This window comes from Narcine bancroftii, chromosome 1, assembly GCF_036971445.1.
Source record: "Narcine bancroftii isolate sNarBan1 chromosome 1, sNarBan1.hap1, whole genome shotgun sequence".
Taxonomy (NCBI): domain Eukaryota; kingdom Metazoa; phylum Chordata; class Chondrichthyes; order Torpediniformes; family Narcinidae; genus Narcine; species Narcine bancroftii.
In genome coordinates, this window is record NC_091469.1 from 282,189,456 (window position 1) to 282,205,159 (window position 15,704).

General features: G+C 42.1%; 1 protein-coding gene across 6 annotated transcripts in view; it reads left to right on the forward strand.

Annotated features, from left to right (window-relative positions):
* The window catches only part of LOC138744995 (sialic acid-binding Ig-like lectin 13), a 29,758-nt gene extending 14,320 nt beyond the window's left edge, over positions 1-15,438 (forward strand). For 3 of the 6 annotated variants that reach the window (XM_069902000.1, XM_069901987.1, XM_069901997.1), the window contains exons 6-9: positions 3,938-4,207; positions 7,115-7,205; positions 9,067-9,109; positions 15,084-15,438. In XM_069902000.1, coding sequence (XP_069758101.1) covers positions 3,938-4,207; positions 7,115-7,205; positions 9,067-9,109; positions 15,084-15,200 — 521 coding nt within the window. In that variant the 3' untranslated portion in view covers positions 15,201-15,438. Of the gene's footprint in view, positions 1-3,937; positions 4,208-5,674; positions 5,771-7,114; positions 7,206-7,389; positions 7,653-9,066; positions 9,110-15,083 lie in introns of those variants that run through there. The other 3 variants (XR_011345914.1, XM_069902009.1, XM_069902022.1) reach the window with 3 other exon arrangements.
* Positions 15,439-15,704: the final 266 nt, after the last annotated feature.

Here is a 15,704-nt window from a genome sequence, read left to right on the forward strand (position 1 = left end):
CTTTGGCATTATAAAATGTTGGGATGTTTTATAAGAGTGGTGTAACATGTAAGAAAATAGGGTGCACGAGGTACAGAAGGGGTCGTGAGGATTATGTCATCCAGTAAATATCGTATAAACAGTCGAGGATAACTTGAATTGGAAGCGTGCAATCACTCGAAGGCAAGATTAAAATACTCTGACCGTTTGATATCCCCGATGAATGAGACCACTGAGGAACAGAGTGGAAAAGGAAGCATAACAGGTTGAGTCGTTGTTTATAAATACCTCGCTTCAGTTTTAACCCGGTATAGGGATCTTGGAAAGTATAAGATCAACGTAGAATAGGCAACGGGATGGATCGCGCCGAATTCAAGATAGAGGGAGTGCTGGAATTGGATCGGACGAGTTATAACACTTCCACGGGAAGCCAAATAAACGATTGCTGGGGCAGATTCCGAGCCACATGGGGATGACAAGAGTTACCTTTCTCCAGAATAGCTCTAGGAATTGGAGACCAGTGAGGAGGCTGACATCAGTGGTGGGAAAACTAGTCAAGAGACCTTTCATAGAAGGCGATCATGTGTTTTTAGATGGCAAGTCTTATTCAGGATTTTCAGCTTAGATCGGTGAGGATCAGACAGTGTTTTCCGAGCCCAACAAAATGACAAAGTAAACCGGTCAAGGAAGGACGCTGGATGTAGCGTCTAGTGATTGTTGGCGGAGGGAAATCTTAAGAAAGTGTTCATAAGAGATCTATGGGGATTCTGCCTGGATTGAAGAATGTTTCATAGGAAAAATAATTGATTGAGCCGAAACATTTATCTATAGAGCGATCGACGATGAGAATCAAATTAATGGAAGTGAACAATATTTGAGAGGATGAAATAGGGTGAACCGCCAGCTGTATTATGACAAGACCCAAAATCAGAGGAAATCTATTAAAGAGGAGTGGAGGAAATTGTAGGGTATATGTCCGCTTTAATGCTTACAGTGTGTGCTGGGCGACAGCAATGCATTACCACGGATGTTGAAAGAAGTTGGTGCAAGGTGGACATCTGAAAGAATTAGATAAGCACTCGGAGAATGAGCTGTGAGGTTGGAAGTGTTACACAGATGCTGGAATGCGTTTACATAGGTCGGCACAAAATTGTGGGCGGAAGGACTCGTGTGATCCACCGGAATAGAGACTGTGGTAGAATCTAATGGCAAAGGATGGGGATGTGGGGTAAATAAAATGAGTTCGGGCAGCGTTAATGTGTAGCAATGGGTGGTTTGATGACCAGCACCAGAATATTCCTTCCGGTGTCTTCCTGTCATCCCATGATGCATTCTTGAAGGGGGTTCCACTCTTAAGAGGTGTTTTCCATCATCAATCCCATCTGAAGAAAGATATTAGAAAAGCTAAAATCAAATATTTTGGCAAATAAGATGAAAGTAAATCCAAAGGGTTTCTATAGTTATGTTAACAGAAAGACTATAGTGAGGGATAAAATTGGTCCCTTAGATAATCAGAGTGGTCAACTATGTGTGGAACCAAAAGACATGGGGGAGATTTTGAACCATTTCTTTTATTAAGTATTTACGAAGGAGAAAGATGGAAAGAAAGTAGCAAACTGATTATTGAAGAGGAAGAGGTTCAAAAGCTTTAAAGCTATAAAGGTGGACACGTCTATGGATTCCGACAGGATATGCCCTACGACCTTGAGGGAAGTTAGTGTAGAAACAGCAGGGGCTCCGACAGAAATATTTAAGATGTCATTAGCGACGGGGATGGTGCTGAAGAATTGGCGGATTGTGCATGTTATTCTGTTGTATAAAAAGGTTTTCAAAGATTAATCCTATCAGCTTGTAAGTTTGACGTCAGAGGTAGATAAACTAATGGAAAATGTTCTTAAAGATGGTATGTATAATTATATGGCTAGACATGGTATGATTAGGAACAGTCAACATGGATTTGTGCGTGGAAGTTCGTTGGACAAATCTTATTGAATTTTCTGAAGAGGATACCATGAAAATTGACTGGTAAGGCGGTGGATGTTGTCTATGTGGACTTCAGTAAGGCCTTTGACAAGCTCTCACATGAAAGGTTAGTTAGGAAGGTTCAATCATGTGGTGTAAATATGAAACTAGTAAAATGGATTCAACAGTGGCTGAATGGGAGATGCCAGAAAGAGGTGGTGGAGAACTGTTTGTTGAGTTGGATGCTGATGGCTAATGGTGTGCTTCAAGAATCTGTACTAGGTCCATTGTTGTTTGTAATACACATTAATGATCTAGATGATGGGGTGGTAAATCGGATTTTAAGTGTGCAGATGACATTAAGATAAATGGTGTTGTGGATACTGCGGGAGGTTTTCAAATCTTGCAGAGATTTGGGCAGTTAGAAGAGTGGGATTAAAGTTGTCAAATGGAATTTAATGCTGACAAGTGTGAGGTGCTACATTATGGTAGGACTCATCAAAATAGGATTTGCTTTGTGAATGGTAGGGGGCTAAACAGTGCAAGTGAACAGAAACATCTATGAATAATGGTAGTGAAATTTCATGTGGGTAAGGTAATGAAGATGACTTTGGAATGCTGACCTTTATAAATCAGAGCACAGAGTATAAGGGTTGGAAGGTAATGTTAAAATTGTACAAGGGCAATTTGAGGCCACATTTGGAATATTGTGTTCATTAATAATCACCAAATTATAGGAAGGATGTGTAAAAACTAGAGAAGATTCACCAGAATGATACCTGGGTTTCAGCACCTAAGATATAGAGAAAGGCTAAACAAGTTAAGTCCTTATTTCTTGGAATGTAGAAGGCTGAGGGGGGATTTGATAGAGGTCTTTAAAATTTTGAGGTGGGTATATAGAGTAGTTATGAATAGACTTTTTCCATTGAGGAGAGGGGAGATTCAAACAAGAGGAAAAGAGCTGAGAGTTAGGAGGCAAAAGTTTTGGTGCAACACAAGAGGAAGCTTCTGTACTCAGAGAGAGGTGTCTGTGTGGAACGAGCTTCCGGTGAAGGTGGTGGAGGCAGGGACAATATTATCTTGTAAGAAACATTTGGATAGGTATAAGGATGTAAAAGGAATGGAAGGTTTTGGGAATAATGCAGGTCAGTGGAACTAGGAGAGTACAAATCTTTCGGCACGGACTAGAAGGGACATGATGGCTTGTTTCCGTTCTGTAATAGGTAGATGGTTATAAATGTCCCATAATATTGTAAAATGATAGGCATATTTTGTATCATTGAACGTGAAACATGAAAATGGTTAGCAAGCCTCGTACTGTTAATGTATGGACAAGTGTCGATTTTTCACCTCGGGGAACTTCTAAGACCTATCCAACATTTCCCTGTTTTATTAGTTTGATATTTCCAGCTTGTATTCTATGTTAAATGCATTCGGGTGGACGGCCAGAAATTTCGAATACAATGCGGACCCATCAAATTTGAAAAAAAAAATAGTGATAATTTTGTATGAAATGATAATGCTGGTTCTTAGAACACTTTATCCACTGGAGTTTTCAGTAATGTTCAGTGCAAACTTGCTACTGCCACGTAACGAGTTGCAGATTCGGCTAATTACTGACCGCATCAGGTAATGAACTCATGATACATTTAATTTATTATTTGTTAATTACAGCATGGTAACGGGCCCTTTGGGCGCACGAGCCTGTGCCGCTCAAATACACCCAAATGTCCTAAAACCTCCGGTACATTTTAGAACCGTGGAAGGAAACGTAGGCAAACACGGGAAAAATGTAGAAAATCCTCACAGAGAGAGCAGAACACGAACCCCTTTCTCGTTTGCTGGTGTTGGAACTGCGTTCTACCGTGTTGTGTTTAATCATGAAGAATAATAAGAAGTATTCTATGAAATAATTTAAAAAATCAATATTTAGAGCTAGTTCTGCATATTTCATTTACACATGAAACAAGCTACTTTCTTATCTTTCAATTTGTAGTTGAACCCAGAACAGAAATGTCTTGCTCCAGCACATCGAACTTGACAAATTGTATTTGCAACATCACAGCTAAACCTCCGGCAAACATTTCATGGGGAACTCATGCCGACATCGTGTCGGAAATAGAAGTCAGCGGATGGAAAGGGAATGATCACATGATACAGAGCTCGGTGAATATCAAGGGTACTAATGGAATGGGGAACACAATCACATGTGCTGCACGAAACAAGCACGGCTACCATGTCAGTGAATACAAGCTTCACACAGAGGGTAAGAATCAGCCTTTTAAATAACCTGGCAGGTTGTCCGTTTGCTTGGAATAACTGATTTTCGGAAGCATTCCCAAAAGAAATTAGTGCCATGCGGAAGGGAATAAAGTCCATGTTTCGTCTTGGCTCGCCCTGCCGGGCAGAGCACAAATTGGGCTTTTCCCTTGTCCAAAGCGACGATGAAGTCCACAAATATGCTGATCTTGTCATACAGCGTTTTCCTAAATGTAATCGCCGCGTTGGTCAGAAAATCCTGTTGTGATATCCTAATGGAGCCCAAATATAATAGCAAAGTGTGCCGCGAATTGCATGAACCATAACTTCCGAGGTGCACAGTAAAATCGGTGTTTTGAAGTCAACAGAACGTCATTGAGTACTTTACTAAGATTCCTGAATATTTGATTCTGCCTCACTTGGAGTGTTGTATGCAATTCTCCTTGTACCAATGTGGAAATAGTCGGAAATGTGGTACAGGGTACAAACGAAATATAGTAGTATACTGCCAGGATCAGAGGGAATTAACAATAAGGAAACGGTGTGCTCGTTTGGGTTATTTATTCGAGACGTTAAAGGGGTTTGACAATGAGTAGAATATGCTAGAACGGGTGACAGGTGTAGTGGTTGGTTTGAACATGATGGTAGTATCAAGTCGCTTCTAAATGAAGAGAATTTCCTCCCTTCATGTTCAGGGAAAAGGGATTTCACTTAATCTAGCCTCAAGTTTGGCGCCAATATCAACAGCTGAATGGTCTTTTCCTGCACAGCTGTGTTCTGTTTTCCAGTTCTCCTCTAACCACGCTCATCGTTCTCATAAATCTCCGACCTCACATTTAGACTGTATTGATATGTAGTATCTATCCCATCTAGATACCTTTACGCATTGGATATCAATAGATTTATGCCAATATCCTGGTGGATTCAAACGTACTTTTCACTGTCATCTTGTCTTACCAGGTGGCATAGTAAATAAGGGCCGGGTCAACCACCGTTGGATAATCGTTAAACTCTGTCCCGGGCAACAATTACCAATGATTATAGATCTGGCGTGCAATTGTCTCCATTATTTAAATAATGGTGTTGTTTGAAATAATACGTTACAATACCATTATTCAAATAATGGAGAAAGATAATATCATCCATCTTTCTGAATCAGGTGGAAATAAGCCATTTCTATTTGTGGCGTTGTCTCCCTAATATTCGATAACAAATGACTATTCGGGAAGGAACCCCTTCAGCACACGGGGTTGGTCACCGCGGAGGTTCAAAAGTCCAGGTTTATAACTTCATGTTCATGCTCAGAGGAGGCAAAGTGGAGAAGTGGCAAACCACGCGTCTCAGAACGTCAGAGAGCTGGAAGATCCAGAAACGTGGCCTTGTGTCCTGAATATTTGCACGCACTGTCAGACACTGATTCTACTGTCATTCTCTAGCAATCTAACTTTACTCTGCCGAAATTCTTGTCGCTTAGGCCAGAAAATGCAATAATTCGCAGATTGAACAGTTCTATTGGCCAATTAAACCAGGTCTGGAGGAATGTGGTAGACATCTCAAACTGCGAAGGGAGAAGCTGCCACTCCTGCATTCAGTTTGGATGTGAGTGTCTTTCACTTTCTGGTAGCAGCTCTATCCGCTGCTCTCAGGTGGCGCAAACTCTCTGCGCAGACGTCCCCCAATGTCTTTGCACATTCAGCGAGAGCCAGCCGATTTAATTTGTTTCTCTTGGTCACGATCTTGGCAAAGTTGATTCGTAATCGTGGCCTGTTCTGTGTTTCAAAGATGTATCTTAATGATGAGTTTAGGGAATGGATGGCTTTGTGGCGAAATTTGCAGAAGATCCGAAAGTAAGCGAAGGTTCAGGTACTGTTGAGGAAACGGAGACAGCAGTAGGATGTCAAGAACGTAATGGGTCAATGAAACACAATGTCAAGAACGTAATGGGCCTTGCGCTTCGGTAGAGACATTAAATGGGGAAACTTGTTTTAGAAGATTCAAAATACCCAGATGGAAAGGGACTGGGAGAACTCATGCAGGATAGCCTTAAGGGAAGCTTGTAAGTTGAGAAGGTGGTTATCAAGGCGAATGCAGAGACGTGATATTGAAGCGTTTCAAGGCATCGGTAAGGACCTCAATGCAGAAAAGTAATGTAGGACTCCTCACTCAAAAAAAGGATTCTCTGACGTTGGAGATGATTCACGGGAGGTTCACAAGTATGATTCGGCAACGGAAGGGTTATCATCTGAGGAGAGTCTGACGGCTCAGCCTGTGCTCGTTAGAATTTAGGACAAAGAGGAAGATTTCTCTGAAATGCATCGAATTTGGAAAGGTATGGACTTGTTTCCCATTGTCGAGTGCAAGATGGCTCTTCTTAAGATTGAAGGGAGGCCGCTCAGAACAGAGATGTGGAGGAATGACTTGAGCCAAAATGTAGTAAATCTAGGAACTTTGTTGCATTGGGCCGTTCTGGAGGCCACTTCATTGTTTGTTTTAAGGCAGACCTTGATAAATTCTTGATTAGCCAGGACATCGAAGGTTACTGGGAGGAGGGGCTGAATGGGAACAGGGACCAGCTCATGATTAAATGGTGCGTCTGCTTCGATGAGCCGAACAGGGTATTTCTCCTCATTTCTGTTACCTTTTAGTGCAGAGGGCCGTTTGTCATAGAAGTGTTTCACTGATGTTATTTGCAATAGATTGAGGTCCAAATAAAGCAAGTATATTTACAAAAAAAAAGATTTTTTTTAGATATCCACTGAAGGGAGGAAATTGATTCTGTACTTTTTAATGTCATGGCATGTGCTGTATATTAATAGAAAAACTGTTGGCCTTCAATATGATCCGGGAAAAAAAAAATCGGTTGCTATGACATATAATTACATAGTTCCAAGTGTTCTCTTATTCTGGTTTGCAGGAACCTGGTGCGGGGTTATCAACACCATAACAGGCCTGTTGGGCTTTGGATTTGTCCTGAGTGCAGTCTTGATTACATTAAAAATATGTCGGTATGTGTTGGATTTATTAATTTAAGTCATGTTATTTTTGTGATCTGATTGCACAAGTACAACCCGACAGACATTAGTAAATAATATGCCCACACAAAACCGATATAACACATACAGACGAAAAATACATACGCACGACAAGTATTCCTGGGCATAAGTAAATAAATTGTTTTATTGATATTAGAAACTGGAATTGTATGTGTGAGCAATTCCTTCAGCATTCTCACCACCGGTGATAAGAACTCCTGCATCCTTTCCCGACGGGAGTACCTTAAATATGCTGCATGTGGGATGATCGGGGCGCACAATGACTGGTCGCCCTCTACCCTGCTTGGACATGAATAAGGGATTAGAGAAGAAATATATCATCTCGTTTGAGTTATGGTCTCATCCAGCAACGACGTTTGATCTCTAACAACGTGAATGCCAATAATTAGCAATGGAAAGGTAATGCCCAGATAAAATTCAAATCCTGAAATGATATTCGGGCATGCACATGTATCATAAACATAGCACGAAGATTCGAAACGTATAGATTTGAAATTGTTGCTTAATTCATGTTGAATTTGGCCAACAGCAGTAGTTCGGGAACCACTTGTAGGCTCCGAGCTCGCAGATGTTATGTGAACTTTCTGATATTTATTCAAGCAAGAAATAAAATCCTGGAATCATTTAAGTGGGGGAGAGAATTTTAAAAATAGATGTGTTTCGTATTTCTGCCGAATAAAATTAGTCCGAACAAATAAAGAAAAAGAAGTATTTAGTGTTGGAGATGGAAAGGAGAGTTGGATAGCTTTCATTTTTTTAAATTTTAATTTCGACATAGAGTACAGAATAAGCCGGTCTCCCCCAAATAAAGCAATTAACGTACAATCTCCAACATTATTAAAAATGGGATAAAATGGCGTCATGCGGAAGGAAACCCACGCTCACCCAGTGACACGTGAAAACTCATGACAGTAGGAGCCCTAATCAGATACACACACACACAAACATATACTCACATACATACACACACACATACTCATATACATACACTCAAATACATACACTCACACACACACACACTGTTGTTCGGGTTCGTGTGGGTCCCACAGGTTAAGAACCAGACCGAAGTTGAGGGTACAAACTGAACTTTTATTTCGGGAATAAAAGAGGAAGCAGTGGGGTTGCTTTATCAAGTAGACCTTTAAACACACCCATACAGTACGCAGGGGGAAAAAATATACACTTTGGAGCAATGAGGGATAACCACGAAAACTAACAGTTACAGTAACAACACACATGCTCTAGGCGATCGTACGTGTCCCCACCCCTTGGTCAGTATGGGTACGGCTCTTGCTACCTAGCCTCGGGACTCAACCCACACCAGTATGAAAGGTGATACTGACGATCCACGAGGAGTCCAAAGAGACCGAACAATGGGGCACATGGTCCTTTTATGGTTCTGCGGGCAAAGCTGGGGGGGCCAATCATACGGGTAGTATGGGGAGCGTTGGTGGCCGTGTCCAATGGCTCAAAGCCAAGTGCAGGGGCTTAGCAGGGGTGAACTGACGTGATTCACCTGGGCCAATCGTGAGGGTCACCTTGATGGCTTGGGGTGAGTTTCTGACTTTCATTGGCAGGTAGTGTGTTCTCCGAATAGAAGTGCAGCAGCGCTGCCTAGTGGTGGACGCTGCCTCTCCATTACATGCTCTCACACACATATACACACAATCACACACGCTCTCTCTCACACACACACACACACACACACATGCGTGCTCACACATACACACACGCTCGTACACACACACATTGGGGTTCCTATACATGTTAACACATCGATAATAAAGTCAACATTCTTTCTTATATTTTTCAGGAAGAAACACAAAGAAGCTGCTGGGCCCACACTCAACATTGCGGTAAGTGATGACCAATGCAGAACGAAGAATTCAGTTTTTGTATCTTATTTTCATCAAGCCATTAACAGACAAATGTGCATCGATTGGGCTGGCACTGGGATATTCTTTTGAGTCATACAAGCAAAGTTACTTTTGGGAATGTAAAGGTAACGGGTGCCAGCCCCTGAAACACCAAGAATAAAAGGGATCACATTCGATGCCTCTTAAAATAGATTTTTGCTCGAAACACAGTCAATCATAATTTTCTGAAGCAAAATTTTTAAAAAATATCCAAGTAAATGATTAATCAATGATGGAACAATTCAATCTAAGTGTACACGTCTTTCCTTCTACGGAGGGACTTCAACAGTACAAAACAGCATATGTTTCAACATTTAAACAATTAAGGATGAGGTTAAAATTGAATTACTTTGTAAAGTCACCAGGATTATATTTCATTTGTTTTGAAAATGTCTGAAATAAACAGCACATTTTCATTTCTAAATGTGAGGGTGATGAATAGGATGTGAATATCGGATCTTCCGTGTCTGCGTGGGTTTCCCCCTAGAACTCCGGTTTCCTCCCTCTGTTCGAAACACAACATGGGTTGTAGGTTAATTAATTGTGTGACAGATTATAGATATGCTTTTGGGAGAAAAATTGGGGTGTTTTTTTTAGTGTAGGTCAGATACAAACACTTTAAAACAGATTTTATTTAAAATACTGGAGCTCTGCTAATGTTGACATGTCGGGGGCAATAGTCTTTGCAAAAGCTTTGGAGAGTGCCCAAGAGACTTCACTAATGGATTGTTGTTTACAAAAAGGCAACAGATGAAATAACTTGTCAGAGCCACAAGCTTCCTGGAGTGGAACTTACTGTTCTAGGAGGTTCAGGTGGTTTTGCAAGCAGAGACAGTCAAACAGGCTTTTTTGTGTGTGTGTGTGTGTGTGTGTGTGTGTGTGTGTGTGTGTGTGTGTGTGCACGTGCATGCGCGTGTGTGTGTGTGTGTGTGTGTGTGTGTGTGTGTGCACGTGCATGCGTGTGTGTGTGTGCACGTGCATGCGTGTGTGTGTGTGTGTGAGAGAGAGAGAGAGAGAGAGAGAGATTAATTCTGCAATTTTACAGTCAGCAGCAGCAGCTGGGACTGGAACAGGACAAGCTGGCAAGCTTGTGGAAAATACCATTTGGAAGATGGGATGTGAGTTCTTAGTTCAACTTGGTCAAAGCCCTTGAGGTTCATGCAAGAGGAGAGGACTAGCTTAGAATAAGTGAAACAAGAAGGAACTCTATGGTGACCTGAAAGAAAGAGGTTATCATTTGGAGATCCCTGAGGGGGCAAGTTTCTTTGGCAAGACACTGAAGTGGCTGGGTGTCCTGGAACAACAATTCTTTCTCTGAAAACCAACAAGAACCTCCCTGAGCAGTAACCATTTACTTTTCAAGCACCAAAGCCCGATGAACTTTATAAATGTTAAATTCTGTGGACAGTATAAGAATTGTCTGCAACCAGTGAACTTGGAGGAATGAGAAATGAGATTGGACTGTGAATCAAAGAACTTTTCTGAACATACACACATATTACATAACAGATGCGCTTAGAATTAGAAGGAGGTTAAGTTAGGTTAGTTAAGTCAATAGTGATAAGTTAAAGTGTAATTTTGTTTTCATGTTTAAAGATAATTAAAAACAATTTTTGCTTAAGTAACCATTTGTCTTGATTTTGGGTTTTGGGGTCCTCTGGGCTTGTAACAGGTGTAATTTGGATGCACAGGATCATGGGCTAAAAGTGGCCTATTACCGCGGTCTATGTCTGAATAGGACTTTGCGTACAAAATTCCCGTGACATCACTTGAGCCCAAAATTCATTGCACTGCCAAGTTAACATTTTGGAATTGCTGACAGCATTCTCTCCGTGTGATTTTTAAAGAGAAAATTCTGGCAGATGTCTGTGACTAGTGTTGCTTGGTAATGGTCGAGGCTGGGGTTCTTGTTCCTTTTAATATATAAAATTAAGGTAATTTCCTCAAGTCACAATGCATTATTGAGTTGTTTGCAGTGCAGCACATTATCAAAGAATACAGAAGGCTATAAATCAGTTAAAGATGTGGTTATGAAATAGCTGACGGTATTTAATCCCATAAAGTGTTTATGTTGCACTTTGGCAGGGCAAATGTAAGGAGAAATGTAGAGAGCCAATGGCAGTACCCTGATTTCCATTGGTGCACCTTGGTGAGTGGGTCAAAAGCCATGAAGGCAGGAAGGTATTATGACACAAGGGTGCATGGCAGGCTGCCCACAACCAACATTCCTTCCATTGTCACACATTATCCATTGTGAGGATAATATCGTTCGATTGCCTGACACCACGTTCCAGACCTGAAAATTGTCCAATAACACAGAGCATATGAAAGGGACCTTCCATCTCCAAGTTGCCGTGCATTTACAATGAACGATTATGCACACAGAGTATTAGTTAATGTGCTGTACCTCAGTTTTTCCATACCAACATGCACCAAAGCCCAAATTCAAGATAAAACTTGCATTGAATTAACTGTATTTTGTATTCTGCATGTTTTATTTTGCCTTATTTATATTGATCTTGGTTTTTAGTTTCCAAGATCCTAATTAACAATATTGCCCCACTTCCGACAAGTAATGATTATGGCTCACCATATAGCCATCAAATAGTTATTCTGTATCAGTTGTTGAGGGCTGGAGAGAAAAAAACATATGAAAGTCAGAATCAATAACAGAATATGTTGTTTTGCGGCATCATCACAGTTCAAACTGACCTATCAAATATGAATAAAACAAACGTGCAGTAAAAGTTAAAGTATGGCAGGAAGCTGCTGGCAGAGGTAGAAGAGTGAAGAGGTGGTGGAGGTCCTTGAGGATAGAGGCTGCTTTCATAAGACTCTACCTCCTGTAGATGTTCCCAATGAAGTGAAGACTGGTGCCCCTGTTGTGGCAGGCCCGAGTTAACAATCCTCTGGAGTTTTTATTTCTTGTCCTGAGCGATTTCACATCCATACCAAACTGTGATGCACCAGCCAGAATGTTCTCCACAGGATACCAATAGAAGTTTTCGAGCATCTTTGGTTACATATCGAATCTCCTCAAACATCTCAACAAGAATAGCTGCCGGCGAGCCTTCCTCTTGACTCTCTCCACTACTGACTCCTCAATGAGGACTGGTTCTTGTTCTTCTGACTTCCCCTGAAGATCTCAATCATCTTTTTGCTTTTTCCTAATGTCGAGGCAAATGTGTTAATACCATTCAATGAACTGGTCCATCTCCCTCCTGTACTCTTCCTCATTGCCCTTTTGTGATTCTACATCAAACATGGTGTCATCGCCAAATGTGCAGAAAGCATTTAGAATTGAGCATGTATAGTGAGTAGAATTGTGGGCTAAGTTCGCAACCTTGAGGTAAACCTGTGTTCAGTCAGTGCGGAGGATATGATGCTTCCAATTCGTGCTGACTGTGGTCATCCGATGAGGAAGTCAAGGATCCAGTTCCAGAAGGGTTGCAGAGACCTAGGATTAGGTGCATGTTGGCCTAGCACTGGGAGAATAATGGTGCTGAAGGCTGAACTGAAGTGGATAAAGAGCAGCCGTGTGTATGAGTTGCATTTTTTTTACCGAGGTGATCCAGGGCTGAAGGCAGAGCCACTGTTATTGCTGCTTCCGTCATGCAATTGTGCTGCTGGTAGGTGAATTGATGTGGGTCAAGTCCTTTGCTTTGGCACGCTAATTCTGGCCATGACCAAGCGTTCAAAGTATTTCATCACAGCAGATATTATTGCTAATGGATGGGAGTCGTTGAAGCTTTCCTTGGGGCACCGGGATGATTTATGCCCCTTTGAGGCAGTGGGGAATCTCTGACTGCAGCAATGCGAGATTGGAAATGTTAGCATGTAATTTTCAGAAGCTTGCCAGATACACCATCAGCGCCTAATGCCTTTGGAAGGTGTACCCTTTTGAATTATATTTTCAGTCTGGACTCGGTGACAGAAATCACGGGGTCCACAGCCTTTTCAGAGAACATCCTCTACCACCACTATTATGCTCTTATTTCAAAACGGACATGGAAGGTGTCCAGCTCATTGCATAATGGTGCATCAAAGCCATTATGCTGTATGTCCTCACTTTGTGGGCTGCAAGGACCTGCAATCCCTTCTATGGTTGCCGTGTATCTGTCTCTGTCTCCAGCTTCTTCCAGAAGAGCAACTTTGTCGCAGAGATGGCTTTCTGCAGGTCTTACCTGGACGTCTTGTAGAGATCTCGATCCCCAGCCTTAATCGTCTTTGATCTGGCACTCAGCAGATTGCCAATCCTCTGATTCACACATAGCTTCTGGCCGGGGAACTCCCAGTTTGTGCGTGGGCTCACACTCGGCCACAGGTCGTGATAAAGTCGGTGACATATGTTGCATATTCATTCAAGTGGAAGGATGAGATTTTGAATATAATACAGTCCACTGATTCAAAGCAATCCTGCAGTCCTTCCGCTTCTCTATCTTCACTAGTCGTTTTGCGCTCCTCAGTCTGTGCTTGTTTGCCGGGTGTATATACGAACAGGTGATCAGACTTGGCAAAGTGCAGTCATGGTATGGCTTGCTTGGCTTTCTTCACTGCAGTGTGACAATGGTCGAGTGTCTTGGCTCTTCTGATTTCACAAGTGATGTGTTGGTGGCAGCTCGTTAGAGTTTTCTTCAGGTTAGACTACTGGGCGACCACTACAATGACCGGAAAGGTGTCAGGCTGTGCTGTCTCCTGGCTGCTAATCATTGTCCTGGTCTGATATTAGCCTGTTGCAGATTGTACACTGTGACCAGGATGATGGTGGTGAATCCCTTGGAAGGTAGAATGGGTGGGACTTGATTGCTATATGTTCCATGTCGGGGAATCAGGGCCGGTGCACCACAGTGAATGGATAATGATACAAATGCCACCTCCCCTGTTTGTATGTTTTCCCAGACACCACTGTCTGGTCAGGGCAGTGGAACCTTCGGAGTATAGTGCCATTCCTGACCATCCTCATTTAGCCATGTTCCTGTGTAGTATATCACACAACATTTCCTGATGCCCCTCTGATGTTGTCATCTGGCCCGGATTTCATCAGGTTTTGTTTCTCAATAATTGTTCGTTGGCTCAGAGGGTGATAAGGAGTGGATGCCACAAAGCCCGGCATCATAGCGTCTCGTGTGGCACCATAATTTTACAAGGGAAGTAAGAGAGTTCATGCACTGATTGGATTATTGAAACAGTTGTTTCTTCAGCTTACAAGATGTATGCATAGGAAAGTTTGGTTACCGGGGTGTTAGCACACTGGATTTAAAACATCAAGGAGCCAAGTTCAGTCTCAAACGCGCATGGGCTACCTATTTTATGTGTGTCTGTATGAGTACGTCCCTGAATCGTGGGATATGCTGGTCTGTGAAGGAGTTCGGCACACTCGCAAGGAATCACATATGTGAAACGGTCATTTGTCGAGAATACACTTTGTTGACAGCATTATTGGCATTGACCCAGAGCAACCTGAAGGGTTCCTGCATCCCAGGAATAAACTAAGCAGTGTGATGAGTGGAAATAAAACCACAAGAAATGAATCCTGTTGTTGTCCGGGATATAATGGCCCAATTATTTCCATATTTTAAAACATTGTCACCTCTTTGTTCATACGTGAAACCCATTAATTTCAGGCTACTTTCTTTGCATTTAAATTTAAAGTTAGACAATTTGCACAGTACTAGTCATTTCCAGGTGCCAAGCATGTGTCCAGAAATATTCCAATAAACTTACAAACCCCACAGGATTTTAAAAACGGAGAGGGTCCGGATCACCTGATGGAAACACAGGGAGAATGGGCTGATTGTTTTAACTCCGCACTGGACTCGAACACGGACTGTTGGCGCTCTTATAGCATGGTGCTGACCACGACATGAACCTTCCTGCCCATTTTAATGTGTCAAACATTTACCTTATATTCCAGAAGGACACGAAGCAATTATTCAAAGTGACCACTTCGCAGCCCATTGGAACGGAGGAGGTGCTCTACGCGTCTATCAAGTTCACAAGCCAAAAGGGGAAAATATCTGCAATGAATTAGAACCGAATATTATCCAGATACTGCAGGCAGCTTGTTGCATGTAAGTGACTGTGATAGTACAGATCTATCACCAATGTACATAGTGTATATAGTTACTGTATCTAGACTGTGCTTACAGCGATTGGCTGAGAGCTAAGCCACGCCTATTGTCTGGGCCTTAAAGGGTTGTGTCCCTAACCAGGTCGGATCATTCCAGACTGGTCGGCCACCTGTGAAGAGCTCCTGTCTTTTGCTAATAAAAGCCTTGGTTTGGATCAACAAGTCTTTGATTCTTTCGATGAGCTCTACAGTGACTGAATACACAAACCCATGACTTCTAAAATGTCGTCAAAAACATTCGGTGACAAACGTAATTTGGACAAAATAACTTTAGAGCATTTCACAAAATCTTATTAATCCTCAAAATGTAGGCGCTGCCTTGCAAAGCCGAGTGCGACCTCCACCGCGGTCTGTAGTTTGCCAGATTTCCCAGTGCCCATGTGGGGTTTCTCTGGGAATATTTTC